This window comes from Erpetoichthys calabaricus, chromosome 11 (genome assembly GCF_900747795.2).
Source record: "Erpetoichthys calabaricus chromosome 11, fErpCal1.3, whole genome shotgun sequence".
NCBI lineage: Eukaryota > Metazoa > Chordata > Cladistia > Polypteriformes > Polypteridae > Erpetoichthys > Erpetoichthys calabaricus.
This window is the reverse complement of record NC_041404.2, coordinates 143,004,052-143,022,576: the sequence shown is the minus strand read 5'-3', so window position 1 is coordinate 143,022,576 and position 18,525 is coordinate 143,004,052. Positions and strand designations below refer to the sequence as shown.

General features: G+C 41.9%; 1 protein-coding gene across 3 annotated transcripts in view; it reads right to left on the bottom strand.

Annotated features, from left to right (window-relative positions):
- mfsd13al (major facilitator superfamily domain containing 13a-like) overlaps positions 1–18,525 on the bottom strand; it is a 39,446-nt gene that overhangs the window by 17,318 nt on the left and 3,603 nt on the right. For all 3 annotated transcript variants that reach the window (XR_007936220.1, XM_028814188.2, XM_028814189.2), the window contains exons 2-4: positions 14,878–14,956; positions 9,120–9,356; positions 87–824 (exon numbers count right to left, since the gene is read on the bottom strand). Coding sequence is in view for 2 of the 3 variants with exons in the window: in XM_028814188.2 (XP_028670021.1) it covers positions 87–824; positions 9,120–9,338 (957 nt within the window). In the remaining variant the exon portion in view is untranslated. The remainder of the gene's footprint in view (positions 1–86; positions 825–9,119; positions 9,357–14,877; positions 14,957–18,525) is intronic.

Here is an 18,525-nt window from a genome sequence, read left to right as displayed (position 1 = left end):
TGTTGTAATCAGAAAATAGATGTTAAATGGGGAAACCAGACCGATCACAAAGGTATACATATAGTGTCATGAATATGTGTCCTCACCTGAGGACAAATGAACCCTGCTCCATAAAGGATGCTCTTCACTGAGGATGGGAGGGCTCCTTGGGGTATGAGGTGCTCCGTAAAGATCATGGCGAAGTTGCTGTAGAAAGCAACCAGGAAAACTTGGCAGAAGTTCATCGAGACAAAGCACAAGAAGTCTTTCTGTGTTACAATCTGCCTGGTCATGGAGAAGACAGCAGTCAGGGACATGGCAGCCTCCTCTGCTTTCTGCCCTCTTTCTCCAGAGCCCTTCCAGTCTTCCTTGTCATACTGGCTGATGGTATACATGCCAGTGTACAGCATGCAGGCACATGCCAAGAAAGCCATGGTAATGGTGAAACCCTGGAAGTATGGGAAGTTCTCCATATTGTCTGACACCAAGCCACAAAACAGCACACTACAAGAGCCCACCAGAGAGGCAATCTGGCTATACTTGATGAGTGTTAGTCTGTTCTCATGCTGGCCAGATATCTCTGCAAAAAGAGCACATTGAGCTAAGAGCACAAAGGTCAGCATGCCATCATAGGCAAAAAGGGATACAATAAGATGCAGGCCACTCAGAGCGTCTCCCGCCTCATATGTCTTCCAGGGAAACCAGGGGAGCAGAAATGCCAGGGCGTAGAAAGGTGCTCCATAGAGAATGGAGAGACGTCGACGTGCACAGCAACGCACCCTGGAATTGTCCTGGATGTATCCGAAGAGAGGATCGTTAACTGCATTCCAGATCATGTACAGGACCTACAGTGCAAAGAAGAGGAAGGGACTGGTCAGGGGAGAGAGCAGAATGTCAACTCAGGGTACACAAGAGCATCCAAAAAGTAATCGGAGATCTCTTTTCATAGCACATCATCTACTGAAGGAAACTGTTTTTAGTTAGTAAAAACAAGAGGTGGCGTCAGTGGCAGGTCTAAGGTTAAGCAGAATTTTGCATACAGGTCCTGCTCTATGATCTCTGAGGCTAACGTTTGAACTGTTTGACCTTGACTGACATTATTGATGTGGTTCCGGGAGCAGCAAAACCCCAATGATATCAAAGGGGACTCAAATTTGGTGACAGACCACATGGAGTTGTCTTTTGTTCAGTAGTGGTTTCTTGTGTGGTCAGTGTGACGGTGCGGATTGGCTCCTTGCTCCCTCTTCTATAATGAGAGCCTCTTGAACCCGACACTGTCAGTACCGTAACCGAGATGAGCATAGCAGATTAGGACAAAACACACCAAGCAAGGGGATGGTGAAAAGTGCATGCGCTTTTTATTAAAAACTCAACAAAAACAAGTGTTCAAAAAGTGCAGTGCTCAACAGTTAATAAATAAATAATTCATAAAACCGTCCAAGTGTTGTGGAGGTTAAAACGACCAAATAAAATAAATCCATTAAAACGAGGTTAAAATTCAGGCAGGAGTCTTCTTTAAAATTCTCAATCTCTGGTGTTTCTGTTTAAAAACCGATTCCTCCCCAGCTTATTCTACTCGGACCTCGCAGCACAGGGAGACGTTCACCAACAGACGCAGACATCTTTTAATCCTGGCCCCATGTCCCTGCCGCCCAATCCAAGGCATTCCATGGGGAGCCACCAGACTCTGCTCCCGCGCCCACTACTGCCTTTCCAGGCTTCATTCGGTGAAAGTGCACCATCCTCCCACCGCTGCCAATCACAGGCTCCACCCGGTGAGAGGATACTTCTAAGTGTAACGATCACTCCTGCTCCCTGGCTGATCAACAGGAGTGATCCCCGTGCCCCCTCTTGAGCGCTGGCCACACGCTACTTTCTGGGGCACCATTCTGGTCCACTTGCTTCTCTCTCTAAGCACCGGTTCACTCCTGCTCTTGCCTTTCTCTCCGTCTTGCTAACCTTCGATCCTCTTTCGTTTAATTTCTCTAGTCTTCTTTTCTCTTGTATCTTTCTCTTGCGACGGCTCACTCTTAAGAGGGCACAGCATCTCAATGGCAGACGCAGGTAGCCGATGAAGCAATTGAGAAAAACCGCACCTTCACCAACTCCCTGCAGCTGCATGAGCGTGCCCACGGAGAATGAGCTGGCCAATGGATTATTTTAATAAATGGCTGCAGACCCGCTATACCACAGTTGGACATGCCAGTCAGAATTAGGGTACACCCCATACACATGACCGTACTACTACTACCCCCCATCACCACTATTACTACTGCTAATGCTGCAGTCTTTGCAATTATTTCCCAGCGCTGTTAATAGTGAAAAATAATTATGTACCATGCTATGGATGTAATTTATGAAGAAAAAAGAAACAAGTCTATCCAGATGTGGGTGAGAGTCGAAATACTATCTGCTGTTGCATCCCACAGAACCTACATCATGCTCACAGTGTTTTTCTTTATTTTCTTTACTGTTATCTTTGAATTATTTTATTTCATTTTTCTGGTGTTTATGTAATTTGTGTTCATATTGTTTATGTAAATACTGTTTAATTGTTATGTATTGTGTATATGTGCTTCAAGGCTACATTCCTTGTGTTATATGAGTGGAGGCCCAGAGCTGCAGCCACCATTTTAACATTGAGGATGAACAGAAGGTTCTAGCTATTGACTTTACGGAGTCAATTCTTTTGAACTACCTGTTTAAGTCAATTGATTCTTTTGATTTGTTGGATTCATTTTTTAGGATTAGACGCTTGGGTATATGTAAAGCCGGGGGTGTGCCTCCCTCTGATCGCATCATAAATATATAATAATTCATACATTATTTTGTATATGTGTGTGTGTGTGTAATTAGTTATATAATTAACATGATGATAATTCATATGCCAGTGTCCTGTTTCAGTACACAAAGTGTTACAACACATTTAAGATGCATAACTAAAATAAAAAGTTACGTTACAGAATCACAAGTGAACAAGAATTGTGCGACTCGTTCTCGGGTAATGATTCGTTCAAAATCAAATGAAAGAGAATTGTGAGACTTGTTCTAGGGTAAAAGATTCACTCTTGAATCAATTGAAAGAGAATTGTGCAACATGTTCTCGGGTAATGAATCATTAGCGAATCAAATGTAAGAGAATCGTTGACTTGTTCTCAGGCAATGATTCGTTCAAAATCAAATGAAAGAGAATTGTGAGATTCATTCTCGGGTAAAGATTCACTCTTGAATCAAATTTAAGAGAATTTTGCCACTTGTTCTAAGGTAATGATTCATTAGTGAATCAAATGAAAGAGAATCATGCGACTCGTTCTCAGGCAATGATTTGTTCAAAATCAAATGAAAGAGAATTGTGAGACTTGTTCTCGGGTAAAGATTCACTCTTGAATCAAATTTAAGAGAATTTTGCCACTTGTTCTAAGGTAATGATTCATTAGTGAATCAAATGAAAGAGAATCATGCGACTCGTTCTCAGGCAATGATTTGTTCAAAATCAAATGAAAGAGAATTGTGAGACTCGTTCTCGGGTAAAGATTCACTCTTGAATCAAATTTAAGAGAATTTTGCCACTTGTTCTAAGGTAATGATTCATTAGTGAATCAAATGAAAGAGAATCATGCGACTCGTTCTCAGGCAATGATTCATTCAAAATGAAATGAAAGAGAATTGTCAGATTTGTTCTAGGGTAAAGATTCACTCTCGAATCAAATAAATGAGAATTGTGCAACTCATTCTTGGGTAATAATTCATTAGCGAATAAAATGAAACAGAATCGTGCGACTCATTCTCAGGCACTGATTTGTTCAAAATCAAATGAAAGAGAATTGTGAGACTCGTTTTCGGGTAAAGATTCATTAGTGAATCAAATGAAAGAGAATTGTGTGACTCGTTCTCGGGCAATGATTTGTTCACAAATCAAGTGAACAAGAGTCTTGGTAACTTGTTCTCCGGTACTTAGAGGGCCCAGAATAACCAGGCTGTGGTGGACAATTTGGCCTGGACATAGGGAAGCACACTACTCTTTACGAAAGATGCCCAGGGATTAATGACCAGAGAGACTCCGGGCCTCAGTTTTATGTCTCATCCAAAGAACGGCACCTATTTTTATAGCACAGTGCCCTCGTCACAGCACTGGGGCATTGGAATCCACACACAGACAAATGGGTAAGCGCCCCCCTCCTGGCCTCACCAACACCTCTTTCCAGTAGCAACCCAACTTTTTCCTAGATGGTCTCCCATCCAAGTACTGGCTGGGTCTGAACCCGCTTAGCTTCAGATGAGCTATCTGCTCTGAAGCACATGTAGATGAGAACAGAAATTTACAAAATCCCCTTCCTGCAAGTTCTCTTTTTACATTGAACCTGCCAGGTAAAAGCAATCCATACCTTATTAAGCGACTAGAATTTCAAGTCCTGCCACAAAAAGAATGAACCTTTTCATTCGCTTGAAGAACAATCACAGATTTGGCCCCACAAATGAATAAACCGCTTTACTGACTGCTGGTCTGTTACCTGATTTCACAGGCTGTGCTTTTTCAGCTTCTCTGGAATTAAAATTTCATAAACCCTGAATGTTTAGTATAAAGTATGTCTTTGTATGCAATGACACACCAACTACTAAAACCTTGAGTGATCATTTTCAAACTATTTCTACCAACTACAAATGCTCCCTGTCAGGTTTAATGTTTATAAGCTAAAAAAAATGTTTCACAAGTAATATTTTAACTGGACTTTCTTTTAACACCAAGCAAACAAAGAGGAATGATAATTTATTAACTGTGTATGGGGGACCCGTCACATGACTTCCACGCATTTCTTTCACTGAAGTATTAATAAACATTAAACCACAGAATTATTATTTGCGATTCAAAATCTGAATAGGAGGTGTGGCACCAGAAAACTCCTGGTATACTTCTCAGACCATCCTGCACCTCAGAGTTAAGACGTCCCACTACTATTAAGATTCACAAGACACGACGTATAACAGTTGAGGGTCAGTGTGAGAACAGGCAGCTTCTAAATCTCAGCTCATTCAAAGACTCCTTAGTGGTCTCTGAGATGAGCTACCCTTCCCAAGGTGCGCTTCAGTAGATTGACCAAACCCTTTAATCACAGTGAATTCGGGAAATAATCAAATCCTTCCACTTAATTGTGTTGTTGTTTTAACTTTAAATGGGTCGATTTGCCCTTTTTGCCTATCAATCTGCACTCAATAGCCATAATGGCAAAGTGAAAATGGGTTTTTAGAAAGGTTTTCACATTAATTATGTGAGTACCATAGTGGATGGACAGGTGTCCCGAAGGGGATGGAGGACCGACCAGGAAGACATAATAAAGGAAAACAGACAGGCAGGCTTCCCAGCCAGGAGGGAACAGGAACACTTACCCAGTCAGGAGGCCAATAATCCTCTTGAGGTCAATCCAAGAGGCAGGTGGACAAACAAAAACCCACAAATTCTGATAAACTCCAAGCATTGATTATGCAAGAATGGGCTGCCATCAGTCCGGATTTGGCCCAGAAGATGATGGACAGCATGCCAGGGCAAATTGCAGAAAAAGTCTTGAAAAAGAAAGAAGGGCCAACACTGCAAAAATGGACTCCTGGAACAAACTGAATGTAATTGTCAATAAAAGCCTTTGAAACTTCTGAACTGCTTGTAATTCTACTTCCGTATCGTATAGAAACATCTGACAAAAAGATCTAAAAACACTGAAGCAGCAAACTTTGTGAAAACCAACACTTGGGTCATTCTCAAAACTTCTGGCCACGACTGTACAGTGGGGCAAAAAAGTATTTAGTCAGCCACCAATTGTGCAAGTTCTCCCACTTAAAAAGATGAGAGAGGCCTGTAATTTTCATCATAGGTATACCTCAACTATGAGAGACAAAATGAGAAAAAAAATCCAGAAAATCACATTGTCTGATTTTTGAAGAATTTATTTGCAAATTATGGTGGAAAATAAGTATTTGGTCAATAACAAAAGTTCATCTCAATACTTTGTTATATACCCTTTGTTGGTAATGACAGAGGTCAAATGTTTTCTGTAAGTCTTCACAAGGTTTTCACACACTGTTGCTGGTATTTTGGCCCATTCCACCATGCAGATCTCCTCTAGAGCAGTGATGTTTTGGGGCTGTCGCTGGGCAACACGGACTTTCAACTCCCTCCAAAGATTTTCTATGGGGTTAAGATCTGGAGACTGGCTAGGCCACTCCAGGACCTTGAAATGCTTCTTGCGAAGCCACTCCTTCGTTACCCGGGTGGTGTGTTTGGGATCATTGTCATGCTGAAAGACCCAGCCACGTTTCATCTTCAATGCCCTTGCTGATGGAAGGAGGTTTTCACTCAAAATCTGACGATACATGGCCCCATTCATTCTTTCCTTGACACGGATCAGTCATCCTGGTCCCTTTGCAGAGAAACAGACCCAAAGCATGATGTTTCCACCCCCATGCTTTACAGTAGGTATGGTGTTCTTTGGATGCAACTCAGCATTCTTTCTCCTCCAAACACGACGAGTAGAGTTTTTTCATCTGACCATGTGACATTCTCCCAATCCTCTTCTGAATCATCCAAATGCTCTCTAGCAAACTTCAGACGGGCCTGCACATTTACTGGCTTAAGCAGGGGGACACGTCTGGCACTGCAGGATTTGAGTCCCTGGCGGCGTAGTGTGTTACTGATGGTAGCCTTTGTTACTTTGGTCCCAGCTCTCTGCAGGTCATTCACTAGGTCCCCCCGTGTGGTTCTGGGATTTTTGCTCACCGTTCTTGTGATCATTTTGACCCCACGGGGTGAGATCTTGCATGGAGCCCCAGATCGAGGGAGATTATCAGTGGTCTTGTATGTCTTTCATTTTCTAATAATTGCTCCCACAGTTGATTTCTTCACACCAAGCTGCTTACCTATTGCAGATTCAGTCTTTCCAGCCTGGTGCAGGTCTACAATTTTGTTTCTGGTGTCCTTTGACAGCTCTTTGGTCTTGGCCATAGTGGAGTTTGGAGTGTGACTGTTGAGGTTGTGGACAGGTGTCTTTTATATTGATAACGAGTTCAAACAGGTGCCATTAATACAGGTAACGAGTGGAGGACAGAGGAGCCTCTTACAGAAGAAGTTACAGGTCTGTGAGAGACAGAAATCCACACCCACTACACAACGAAACAACTCGGCAACCCCCCAGGCAGACACGCGGTCCAGTCCCACCCTCTGGAAATGACCCTCTATCTGCCGCTGCCAGGTGTTACATGGGCGACCCCTTGGCCTGGTCCAGCCACTTTGGTCCCCAACAATGAGGATCTTACGAGCTGGATCACCCTCGGGGAAACACAACACATGGCCGTAGTGCCATAACTGACGCTCCCTCACAATGCAGGTCATGTGCCTCATTCGGGACTCCATGAGCAACCACTTATTCAACACAAAGTCAAACCAACGGTACCCAAGGATTTTCTGGAGAGACACAGTACCAAAGGAGTCCAGTCTTCGTCTCAGGTCACTGGATAACGTCCATGTCTCACAACCATATAGCAAGACAGGAAGCACCAGGACTCTAAAGACTTGGACCTTCGTCCTTTTGCAGATATCGGGAGCACCACACACACCTTTCCAGCGACCTCATGACCCCCCATGCTCTCCAATCCGTCTACTGACTTCATAGGAAGAGTCACCAGAGACATAAATGTCACTGCCAAGGTAAGTAAACCTCTTGACAACATCGACACTCTCTCCACAGGCAGATCATTAAAGGCCTGATGTTGGTTTTTATCAGGACACTCACAAGCCCAGACACTCTGACTCCTCACTCAGTCTCTTGAGCGCCCCCATTGACTCCGCGAAGATCACAGCATTGTCAGCAAAGTCAAGATCTGTGAATCTTTCTTCACCAACAGATGCCCCACAGCCGCTGGACCCCACGACCTGCCCAACACCCAGTCCATGTGATCATTGAACAGAGTAGGAGCAGAACACACCGCTGACGGATCTCCAGAATCAACTGGGAAAAACACAGAGGTTCTGACTCCACTCTGTAAAGCACTCACAGTACCAGTGTACAGGCCGGCCATAATATCCAGCAACCTCGAGGGGATCCTGCGAATCCTCAAGATGTCCTACAGGGCAGCTTGATCAACTGAGTCGAAGGCTTTATGAAAATCGACAAAGGCCACAAAGAAACTCAGCCGATATTTGTGTTTGCACTCCATGAGAACCCTTAGTGCCAGGATGCGGTCGGTGGTAGACTTCTTAGGCGTAAAACCAGACTGTTCCGGTCGCTGGTAGGTGAGCAAGTGATCACGGATCCTATTTAGGATGACCCTAGTGAGGACCTTACCCGGCACCGAGAGCAGTGTTATCCCCCTGTAGTTGCTGCAATCCAGGTGACCACCCTTCCCTTTCCAGATAGGGACGACAAGTCCCGTTTTCCAGTCAGTTGGGATGACGCCCTTCTCCCAAATGGAAGCAAAGATTGCTTGCAATGCCAGGAGGACAGCCTTACCACCAGCCTGGAGAGGTTCACCCCAGGATACCAGAGATCCCTGCAGCCTGTCCCCCCCTCAGCTGGTTCACCACTTGTGCAATCTCAGTGAGACTGGGGGGTTCACAATTAATTGGAGGATCAGCCTCAAGAACCGTGGACCCAGAGATATCCAACGTCCTAGCCGGAGGATCAATAAATGTAACTTATTATTATTATTCACTACACTAAAGACAATCAGTTCCCCTTTCCTTCAAATTGTGGTCCAGCTCATTTTAAAATTTGCAAACTTAAAAGTAAAATGTATTTATGTGAAATATTTATAGTCAGTTGTCCGAAAGCAAGGGTGTCAAACTCTGATCCTGGAGGCCTGCTATGGCTACAGATTTTTGCTTTGACTGCTTAATTAGTAACTGGTTACCGATGCTAATAGAACATGCAGTACTTCTTTTGTCTTGCTTCCTTTATGATTCAGAACCCGTGATCATCATCTCTTTTTCCTTAATAAAACAATACGGATAATTAAATAAAAAAAATATGCTGCTCTTGTTAAAAAAATGAAGCTCTACAGGATGTACTATTAAATTGTTTGTACCACAGTGATGGGAAAGGTAAGGTCACAAGAGGTACAATATGGTGTCCGTCTTAAGTATCATACAAGCTTACCTGGGCTTGATGGAAAGCTCCCTCTGAGATCTGGTACTTGTTCAGAAACAATTTAACATAATAGAAGCTGAAAATACTGGTCATCATGCAGGACCCCAGCGTTGTCATGGAGTACGCCAGGGCATTGTGGTGGATTGCAAACATGGGTAGCCTCATCCTTTCAATAGCTGGAGTCCTTGAACACTCCTTCACAGAAAGCTGCCTGTGCCTGAAGCTCATGAACTATTAGCTGTCCTCCTGGATGGAAAGAATATGTGAGGGTTACACAAAGCTTTAAGACTGACATAAAGGGTCCAATCATATACTTAAAACACCACCTATGGCCAAATATTAACATGCAAAACTGACTCACAAAACACAACTGACATTAATTTTCAGAATTCCGTTCATGCTATAAAAGATCAGCTTATTTTTATTACATTATTCAGCGCCGTTACAAAGAACAGTGATCCCCCGCTGTATCGCAATTCAGCTATTGTGCCCCCGCTATATCGTGGAAAAATTCAATAAGTACATCCTACCTATAGTGTACTTTGCAGCCAATTCATAACAAAGCATACGGTTTTCAGCAGTCACTACGGTAGACAAAGAGTTTCGCGTTACGGTACCCAGATGATTTCTTACAAGGCCTGTTATTGGCTGAAAGGGGAGACTCAATCAATCAGAGTGGGATTTTCATTCTCTTGGGCTCTGATTGGCTGCTGCTAACGTGGTGTAATCTCATAAGAAGTGTAAGCGTGGGTCCCCGATGCATCTCAGTTCTCTGCGTATCACGTACTTTGCTTGTGGTCCGATTGTTGTGAGCAAACTTTTTGTGAACTTTTCGTTTTGTTTTAAGCCCAACGATGGCTCCCAAGCATCCTGCATCTTCTAAGAAGGGAAGGAAAGAGTTATGCGGACGTCGCTTGCCATTACGGCTTGAATGAATAGACAGTACGCTACATTATTATATTATTATTATTATGTTACTCATATCCTTAGCCCGACATCCACATATCATATGTGTTTACAAAGTGTGTTTTAATAAGTTTACATGTGTTTAAACAAAATAAACAAACCCCGGGCAGGGCGCCAGCCCACCGCAGGTTTATTTATATGGTCTTTCTATATCGCGGATTTTCACCTATCGCTGATGGGTCTGGAACGTAACTTCCGTGATAGGGGATCACTGTATTATGGTCCAGCTCATTTAAAAATTTTGCAAACTTAAAAGTAAAATGTATTTATGTTAAATATTTGTAGTCAGTTGTCCGAAAGCAAGGGTGTCAAACTCTGATCCTGGAGGCCTGCTGTGGCTACAGATTTTTGCTCTGACTGCTTAATTAGTAACTGGTTACCGCTGCTAATAGAACACGCGGTAATTCTTTTGTCTTGCTTCCTTTATGATTCAGAACCCGTGATCATCATCTCTTTTTCCTTAATAAAACAATTCGGTCAATAATTATCCTCACATCTGTGATCAACGTTGAGGTTGGCTGTATAGCTTTTCCTGCGCACATCTGGTAAGGATATGCAAGGGGATAAGGATTTCGGCCAATGCTACACTGTCAGCCCATAAAAAGTGGATCACTGCTCTTTGTTCTTCCATGCAAACGGCCATCTTTACTCCAAGAGAAACTGACTGATTCTGATCGAAACTTTATGACTGTGCCCACAGACACACCGTGTCTCCACATGTACAAGAGGAAAAATGTACAAGCCAACCCATGCAAAATTATCACAAAAGGGTAGATAATTACTGACTGACCCTCATATTTTTTATTTATCTGATGAAATATCCTTTAAGAGTTTTTATCATGTTCCTATTTAGTTGGGCCCTTGAGCCAGGCCCTTAACCAGCAATTGCTCCGTCCTGGGCATGACGTTAATCTGCATCCAGCCCTGCATGTAGGCCCTCCAACCTGCAGGGAAAAACCTGGGGGTTGGTGGCAGAATTGGCACTCCGGCCACCATAATAAAACCTCACACTGTCCCATTCCATCTGAGCTAGTGTGGTGCTGAGGTGTCACCCGTTGCATGGCTGCACTCGGGGTCCTAATCTGTGACCCTGAGGTGGTTTGTCATGTGGTGGGTGCGGCAATGCACTGTATCAGCGCCTGCGCCTAACCTCCTCCTCCTCTTCCTATTTAGTTGGGCCCTTAACCTGGAATTGCTCTGTCCTGGGTATGACGTTAAGCTGCATCCGGCCCTGCAACCTGCAGGAAAAAACCTTGGGCTTGGTGGCAGAATTGGGACTCCGGCCACCATAAAAAAACTCCTACTGTTCCATTCCATCTAGTGGGGTGCTGAGGTGTCACCCGTTGCATGGCTGCACTCGGGTCCTAATCTGGGATTCTGAGGTGTTTTGTCATGTGGTGGGTGCAACAATGTGCTGTATCAGCACCTGATCCTAACCTCCTCTCTCTCGGTTTAGTTGTACCATTTCTCGTATGCTCAACTGATTGAATTCAATTCATAAAGCCAGCAGTTTTTCTAGAGCTCATCTTATATTTACTGGCCACTCTGGACTTGTGATTAATTCATTCTGTTGCCCTTCTGGTTTGTACTGAACTTCTTATGTTTCAAAAAAATATATATATATCCCTTCACATATGCTTTAAGTGTTTGCCAGACAGTTCCTATTATTATAAAAGTTGAAAACAGTCGGGGCAGTTTTGAATAATGCGGTTGACGCTGATGATATGCAGTCTAAAATAGTTAAAAATCTATTCAGGTGCAATTAACTCATAGATCACGAGGGAGCCACAGGACTAATGACTCACAGAATGCCTTTTAGAAGTGTGGGTATTAATGACAATGTGTTTTAAAAAGAGTGTTGAATTTTGGAAAGCTTAATTCTTGAAAGGTATGCAAAGGTAAAAGTAAATGTTAGAATGTGTTTTTCGTGTGTTCTGTACTATTCATTGTAATTGCAATCGTGTTAGTACATGTGCCAGTTGGTAGCAGCTACCTGCTCAGATAAAGGTGCCTTACACCTCTCCTGGACCCCAAAACTGCAGAGAAGAGGTGCTACTTTCTCTGCTGTTCTTTTTCCAGTTTTCTGTGGTGGTGATCTGCGCCCCCCACCACCCGATCAAAGCACCGTGATGTCCCTACATTGATGGATTAAAGGCCAGAAGTCCACATGACCATCCTCATCAAGTTCTTCCTTGTGAACCCTGAATACCATGAAGACTGATTGAGGTCATTGATGTTAAGTAGAATGCCTAGAGGGGGCTGGGTGGTCTCGTGGCCTCGGGACCCCTGCAGATTTTTTTTTTTTCTCCAACCGTCTGGAGTTTTTTTTTTCTTTTTTTTCTGTCCACCCTGGCCATCGGACCTTACTTTTATTCTATGTTAATTAATACTGCCTAATTTTATTTTTTAATATATTTTGTCTTTTTTCATCCTGTAAAGCACTTTGAGCTCCATCATTTGTGTGAAAATGTGCTCTAGAAATAAATGTTGTTGTTGTTCTAATGCTGCATATGATCCTGTGCAGTGAGTTGCCAAACTCAGCCAGAATCTATTGAATGTAGGTGGCGGGGTCTCAATGCTTCAGGTGGGATTTGCTCTACCAGCCAATGAATGTCTTCAGCATCCTGACTGCATATGTATGAGGATGATTAGCATGCTCCATATATGGTTGTTTCAGGGCGGCGTTGGAGGTGCGTTCACATATGCATATTAACGAGGAGATTGTGATTTATGAATGGTAAATTATGTAGAAATGTGTGTAGGCCAGCTTTTATAAATATGATATTTCTTTTGTTTTATCAGTGAGGCCCCTGGTCATTTCTTTTATATACTTTTCTTTTCACATTTCCGTTCTGCTGTCTCTTGTGAGTCAGTGTACAGCCCTTAGTAAGGACTCTGGAGGTACTGTATGTACTGAGGGTATACTTTACCATATGGCTTAATTTACTTGTTTGCTTCAACTTGCAAGGTTTAGTTTAACTTTAATTGTTGCAGAACATATGTGGATCATAACCTATTAGTCGCTCCATGAAGAAGGCCCATTTGTAATATTCTGAAATTTCCCTTTTTTCAGGTTTTGCTAACCTAAACTTTATATTTAAACCTTTGGTGTTCATCAGTTTAGGTCATTCATTGCATTTCAACCAGGGCTGTGGAGTCAGAGTCGGAGGCAATTCTGGGTACCTGGAGTGGGGGTCAGAGTCAGCAAAAGTGTACCGACTCCGACTCCTAATAATTTTAAATTGTAATGAAAAATAAAAAAAAATACAGCATGTTCAAATTTCAAAATTCACAAACAATAGTCATAATTAAGTACTTATCTGATGCAAGAATAAAGCCCAGTGCATAGTTGCGTTACTACTAGTGTGAAGTTCAGGTGAGCTATTATATAGTAGAACCTGACTTTCACATATTGTAATCTGGATTATGGTACATTACCAAAAGTGTTTTCATTTTATTTCAGACCAGTAACGGCGCCCTGCACGGATCCACTTGACTCGAGCATTCCTAGTTCTCATCCTATTTCTCTGTACGTTTATCATTAATTTACTCAGAGGTTGATGCGCTTGCTCCTTTCTGAGTGGCTCTTCTTTTCTTCACCCTAGCAGCCCGCTGCTTCTCTTCTTTTGTCGGCATCTTTTCGCATTAAAACTGATTAAGTTAGTTTTTGTGTTGCAATTACTTAGTACTGCGGTGGGTTGGCACCCTGCTCGGGATTGGTTCCTGCCTTGTGCCCTGTGTTGGCTGGGATTGTCTCCAGCAGACCCCCGTGACCCTGTGTTCGGATTCAGCGGGTTGGAAAATGGATGGATGGATGGAATTACTTAGTACGTTTTTCTTAATTTTTCACTTAAGCTGGCACTTAAGTCTTCAATCTGCCTTAAGAATGATTTAAGATATGAAGAGGTAGGGGAAGTGAGGGCGAAGGTGGTAGGGAATGAGAACGACGCCCGTACGCATGTGCCGCACGGCCGCCCTGCTGCGCGCTGCTGAGAGTTGATTCTACAATAAAATAAAATAAAAATAAAAAGAGTAATAAAAATCATCACCCCAAAAGCGGATAGTAGACATCATGTAGTATATGTGTACCAAATTTCAGGTCAATAGGTGAAACGGTTTGCGAGCTACAGGTGATTTAAAATCCTGGACCGACAAACGAACAGCCACGGTAGCGTATTATATATATAGATATAATGTGTTTAACAAGTTCATTTGAGTGTAAACAAGTGTAATGATGTAGGTGGAGGTGTGTGCTATGGCCTGATGTGTGTTCAGGGGTTCTTGTCTTTTGTTTAAACTGGCCAATATGGTAGAGAGTCAGCTTCCTAGCCAGTAGTTCTGTGGTTAAATGACGTGTATGTTGCCTTCCTTTGATCAACATGGAAAATACATTAGCATATTAAATACAGAGGAGTCAGAAGTACCAGAAACTAAGGAGTCGGAATTGGAGTCGGAGTTGAAGGATTTATCTACCGACTCCACAGCCCTGATTTCAACTGATTAAATTTGAAGAAAAGCTGGAAAAACAGAGGTGTTCTAAAACGTCTGACTGGTAGTGTACACGTAATACAAGGCTAATAATTCTGGCGTTTCCATTTTCTTTGGGACTGCTGTTTGGTCTGCTCAAGCCTATACTAGTGAGTCCCTATCAGAAGCACTAGAGGAGTGGTGGGCTATGCCAGTACCACCACTCACAGTCAGCACTTTAATGTGTGTGTGTATATGTATGCACTTGTGTGTGTTAAATTCAGGGTGTGTGAAAGTGGGCCATACAATAATGAATCTAGAGAGCCCCACTCACCTCACAATAATACAATGCCTTCCCCACTGGAGGATCCTTTTGTTATATGCAAATATCCCACCTCATTGTCTATTCAGTGCTGATAAAAGAAAAGAGAGATACAATTAGAACTTGAGAATTTTAACAAGCAAATGAACTAAACACATTAATGAAGACTGGAAAAGGAGGAAAATGAATATCCAAACCAACATAGGTCTTGAACTCTGATTTATTTACTGACTTCAGCATTGGTTTTTCCATTTTCTGGCAATTTCTAAGTTAGTTTGCAAACACTTATCTGTGTTTTTTGATTACACTTTATCATGTGATATACTGTACATCATCTATAGTGGCGGGTGTTCAACTCCAATCCAGGAGGGCTGCTGTGGCTGCAGGTTTTCATTTGAACCATTTTCTTAATTAGTTGCCAGTTTTTGCTGCTAATTCTTTTTCCTTAATTTTAATTGACTTGCTATTTAAGACTCACATTCCTTAACTGTTCTCTTTTCCTTAATTAGCAGGCAAATACAAAATAATCCAGTGAACCTGTGCCCACCATACAATAAAAATATCTTTTCTATTATAAAGGAAAGGCACTCTATCTATCTATTATACAGTCCAGTGATGCAGTGAGATGAGAGAAGAGAGAAGAAAAAGCCTATGTTTCACCAGAACAACACCTCATACCTGCATGTTTAAAACAAAACAGAAAAAAAATGATGATTGACCAAGACATAAATACTGTAGCTGAGACTAATGAGACTGACCTTACAGAAAGTCTGGAAACAGATAATATTGCTGCTTCTAGAACCCTGTCACAGCAAAACACATTCTGGTAACACCGACACAGACGTGAACAAAAAATGTGGATGACAATGAGACCACTGCAGGAGATAAGATGGCAAACCTGAACAAAGAAATCTGTCTATAAGGACTTTTGCTTTATTTGGTGCAAATATGCCCAACCGAAAACACTCAGTTACATATTACCTTTTTCCACACAAAGTGGCCACAGGTCTTTTACAAATGTTTAATTGATGTTCATTAAGTGTGCCATCAGAAGAAAGTTGATTTCCTGCAGATGTGACTTTGCACTCATAAATTAATGAGCTACATGAGCTAAAAAAGGAAGGTGAAATTGAGCCAGTTATGGATTTTATTTCACTTCAATCCCTATACTGTACCTGATTTATTACTGACATATGTGGTGATCACAGAGTGTGAATATATGCATGGGACTGGTGGGGGTAACAAGGTGAAGATTTTTTTTTTTTTTTTAGTTTTGACACCCAGGGTCCTGTGGGGGTCTTAATTTAGCCCTGTTTGTCACATTTCCTCCAACATTCCCTAAAACAGATTTGTCAGACTGATTGTCTAATCCTAACAGGCCCTATGTGTACAAGATGGCCCTGTGAGGGACTGGCACCCTATCCATAACCTATTGCTTTGTGCTGCCGGAATAGACTCCAACACCTTGCAATCCTGTAGCAGATGAAGAAAGTCTGAGAATGAAGGGCGAACAGGTCAGAATTCTGTCCAGGGTTGTCTGTCGATAGACAGATAGATAGATAGATAGATAGATAGATAGATAGATAGATAGATAGATAGATAGATAGATAGATAGATAGATAGATAGATAGATAGATAGATAGATATGAATGGCACTATATCATAGATAGATAGATAGATAGATAGATAGATAGATAGATAGATAGATAGATAGATAGATAGATAGATAGATAGATAGATAGATAGATATGAATGGCACTATATCATAGATAGATAGATAGATAGATAGATAGATAGATAGATAGATAGATAGATAGATAGATAGATAGATAGATATGAATGGCACTATATCATAGATAGATAGATAGATAGATAGATAGATAGATATGAATGGCACTATATCATAGATAGATAGATAGATAGATAGATAGATAGATAGATAGATAGATAGATAGATATGAATGGCACTATATCATAGATAGATAGATAGATAGATAGATAGATAGATAGATAGATAGATAGATATGAATGGCACTATATCATAGATAGATAGATACATAGACACAGCTAGATGGATAGACAGATGGATGTATTTTTTTTTGCCCCTAAGGAGAAATTATAATTATACACAACAGTAAAACAAACTTATTTCAATTGCCATAGGTAAACAGAGGCAGATTTTTTTCCACAAACTTTTAGGTAATGAGACCATACAAACAGAGGTAAGGAAAACATCAGGTAAATAGATATGTGTTTTATAACAATTAAAATGAACTTCAGTTCTTAATACTCTTTTATTATGACACTAAAGAGTAGAAACTGTTGCATGTTGGTTGAATAAGCAATTAATAATGTCACCGTACTCTGTATACATTACAATCCATCCATCCATTATCCAACCCGCTATATCCTAACACAGGGTCACGGAGGTCTGCTGGAGCCAGTCCCAGCCAACTCAAGGCGCAAGGCAGGAACAAACCCCGGGCAGAGCACCAGCCCACTGCAGGGCACACACACCAAGCACCCACTAGGGACAATTTAGAATTGCCATTGCACCTAACCTGCATGTCTTTGGATTGTGAGAGGAAACCCACACAGACATGGGGAGAACATACAAACTCCACGCAGGGAGGAACTGGGAAACGAACCCAGGCCTCCTAACTGAGAGGCAGCAGCATACATTACAATATTTATAGTAATGCTGCTACTACTACTACTACTATAAGTTGTATCAGTTCATAAGTGACACAGCAGAGCAAGAGCCCATCGCATCAGCGACAGACACAAGGGAAGCCATAGACCAACTCTGGTTAGGCCAGTCTAGCAGTGGCAATCAGCATGTGTTTGGACTGTGGAAGGAAATCAAAGCAACAGGATTAATAAAACCACAACCTACAAGTTATCCTAGTTTGTTAGTCCATGCATTAATTGTCTGAATCCCCTTAAGTCAACTATAGGAATGTGGGAGATCTAATCTTCAAGCCAGGGAGGAGGGTAGATTTCCAGGAGATTACGAATTTATTTATTTTTTTTGCGGGGGTCATGGAGAAGATGCCAATTTCCAGGACAGTTAATATTTCTGGTGTCTGTTCAGTGGACACAGGAAAAATCTTAGGTGTGCATTGCCTCCCTGCAGCAGCACGTATCAAGTTATTGAGTAGTCAAGGGGTTGGCACCCATATACACACCGAGCAAACCATTAGGAACACAACACTAACACTGGGTAGGGCCTCTCAAAGCAGTCTCAGTTCTTCGTGGCATGGATTCCACAAGATGTTGGAAACATTCCTTTGAGATTCCAGTCCATGTTGACATGATTGCATCACACAGTTTCTGCAGATTTGTCAGCTGCACATTCATGCTGCAAATCTCCTGTTCCTCCACATCCCAAAGGTGTTGTATTGAATTCGGATCTGGTGACAGGGGAGGCCATCGAAGAACGCATTGTCAAGTTCATGTCAGGCGACTTTTACATTGTGGCATGGTGCATGATCATGCTGGAAGATAGATAGATAGATAGATAGATAGATAGATAGATAGATAGATAGATAGATAGATAGATAGATAGATAGATAGATAGATAGATGTGAAAGGCACTATAAGATAGATAGATAAATAGATATGAAAGGCACTATAAGATAGATAGATAGATAGATAGAT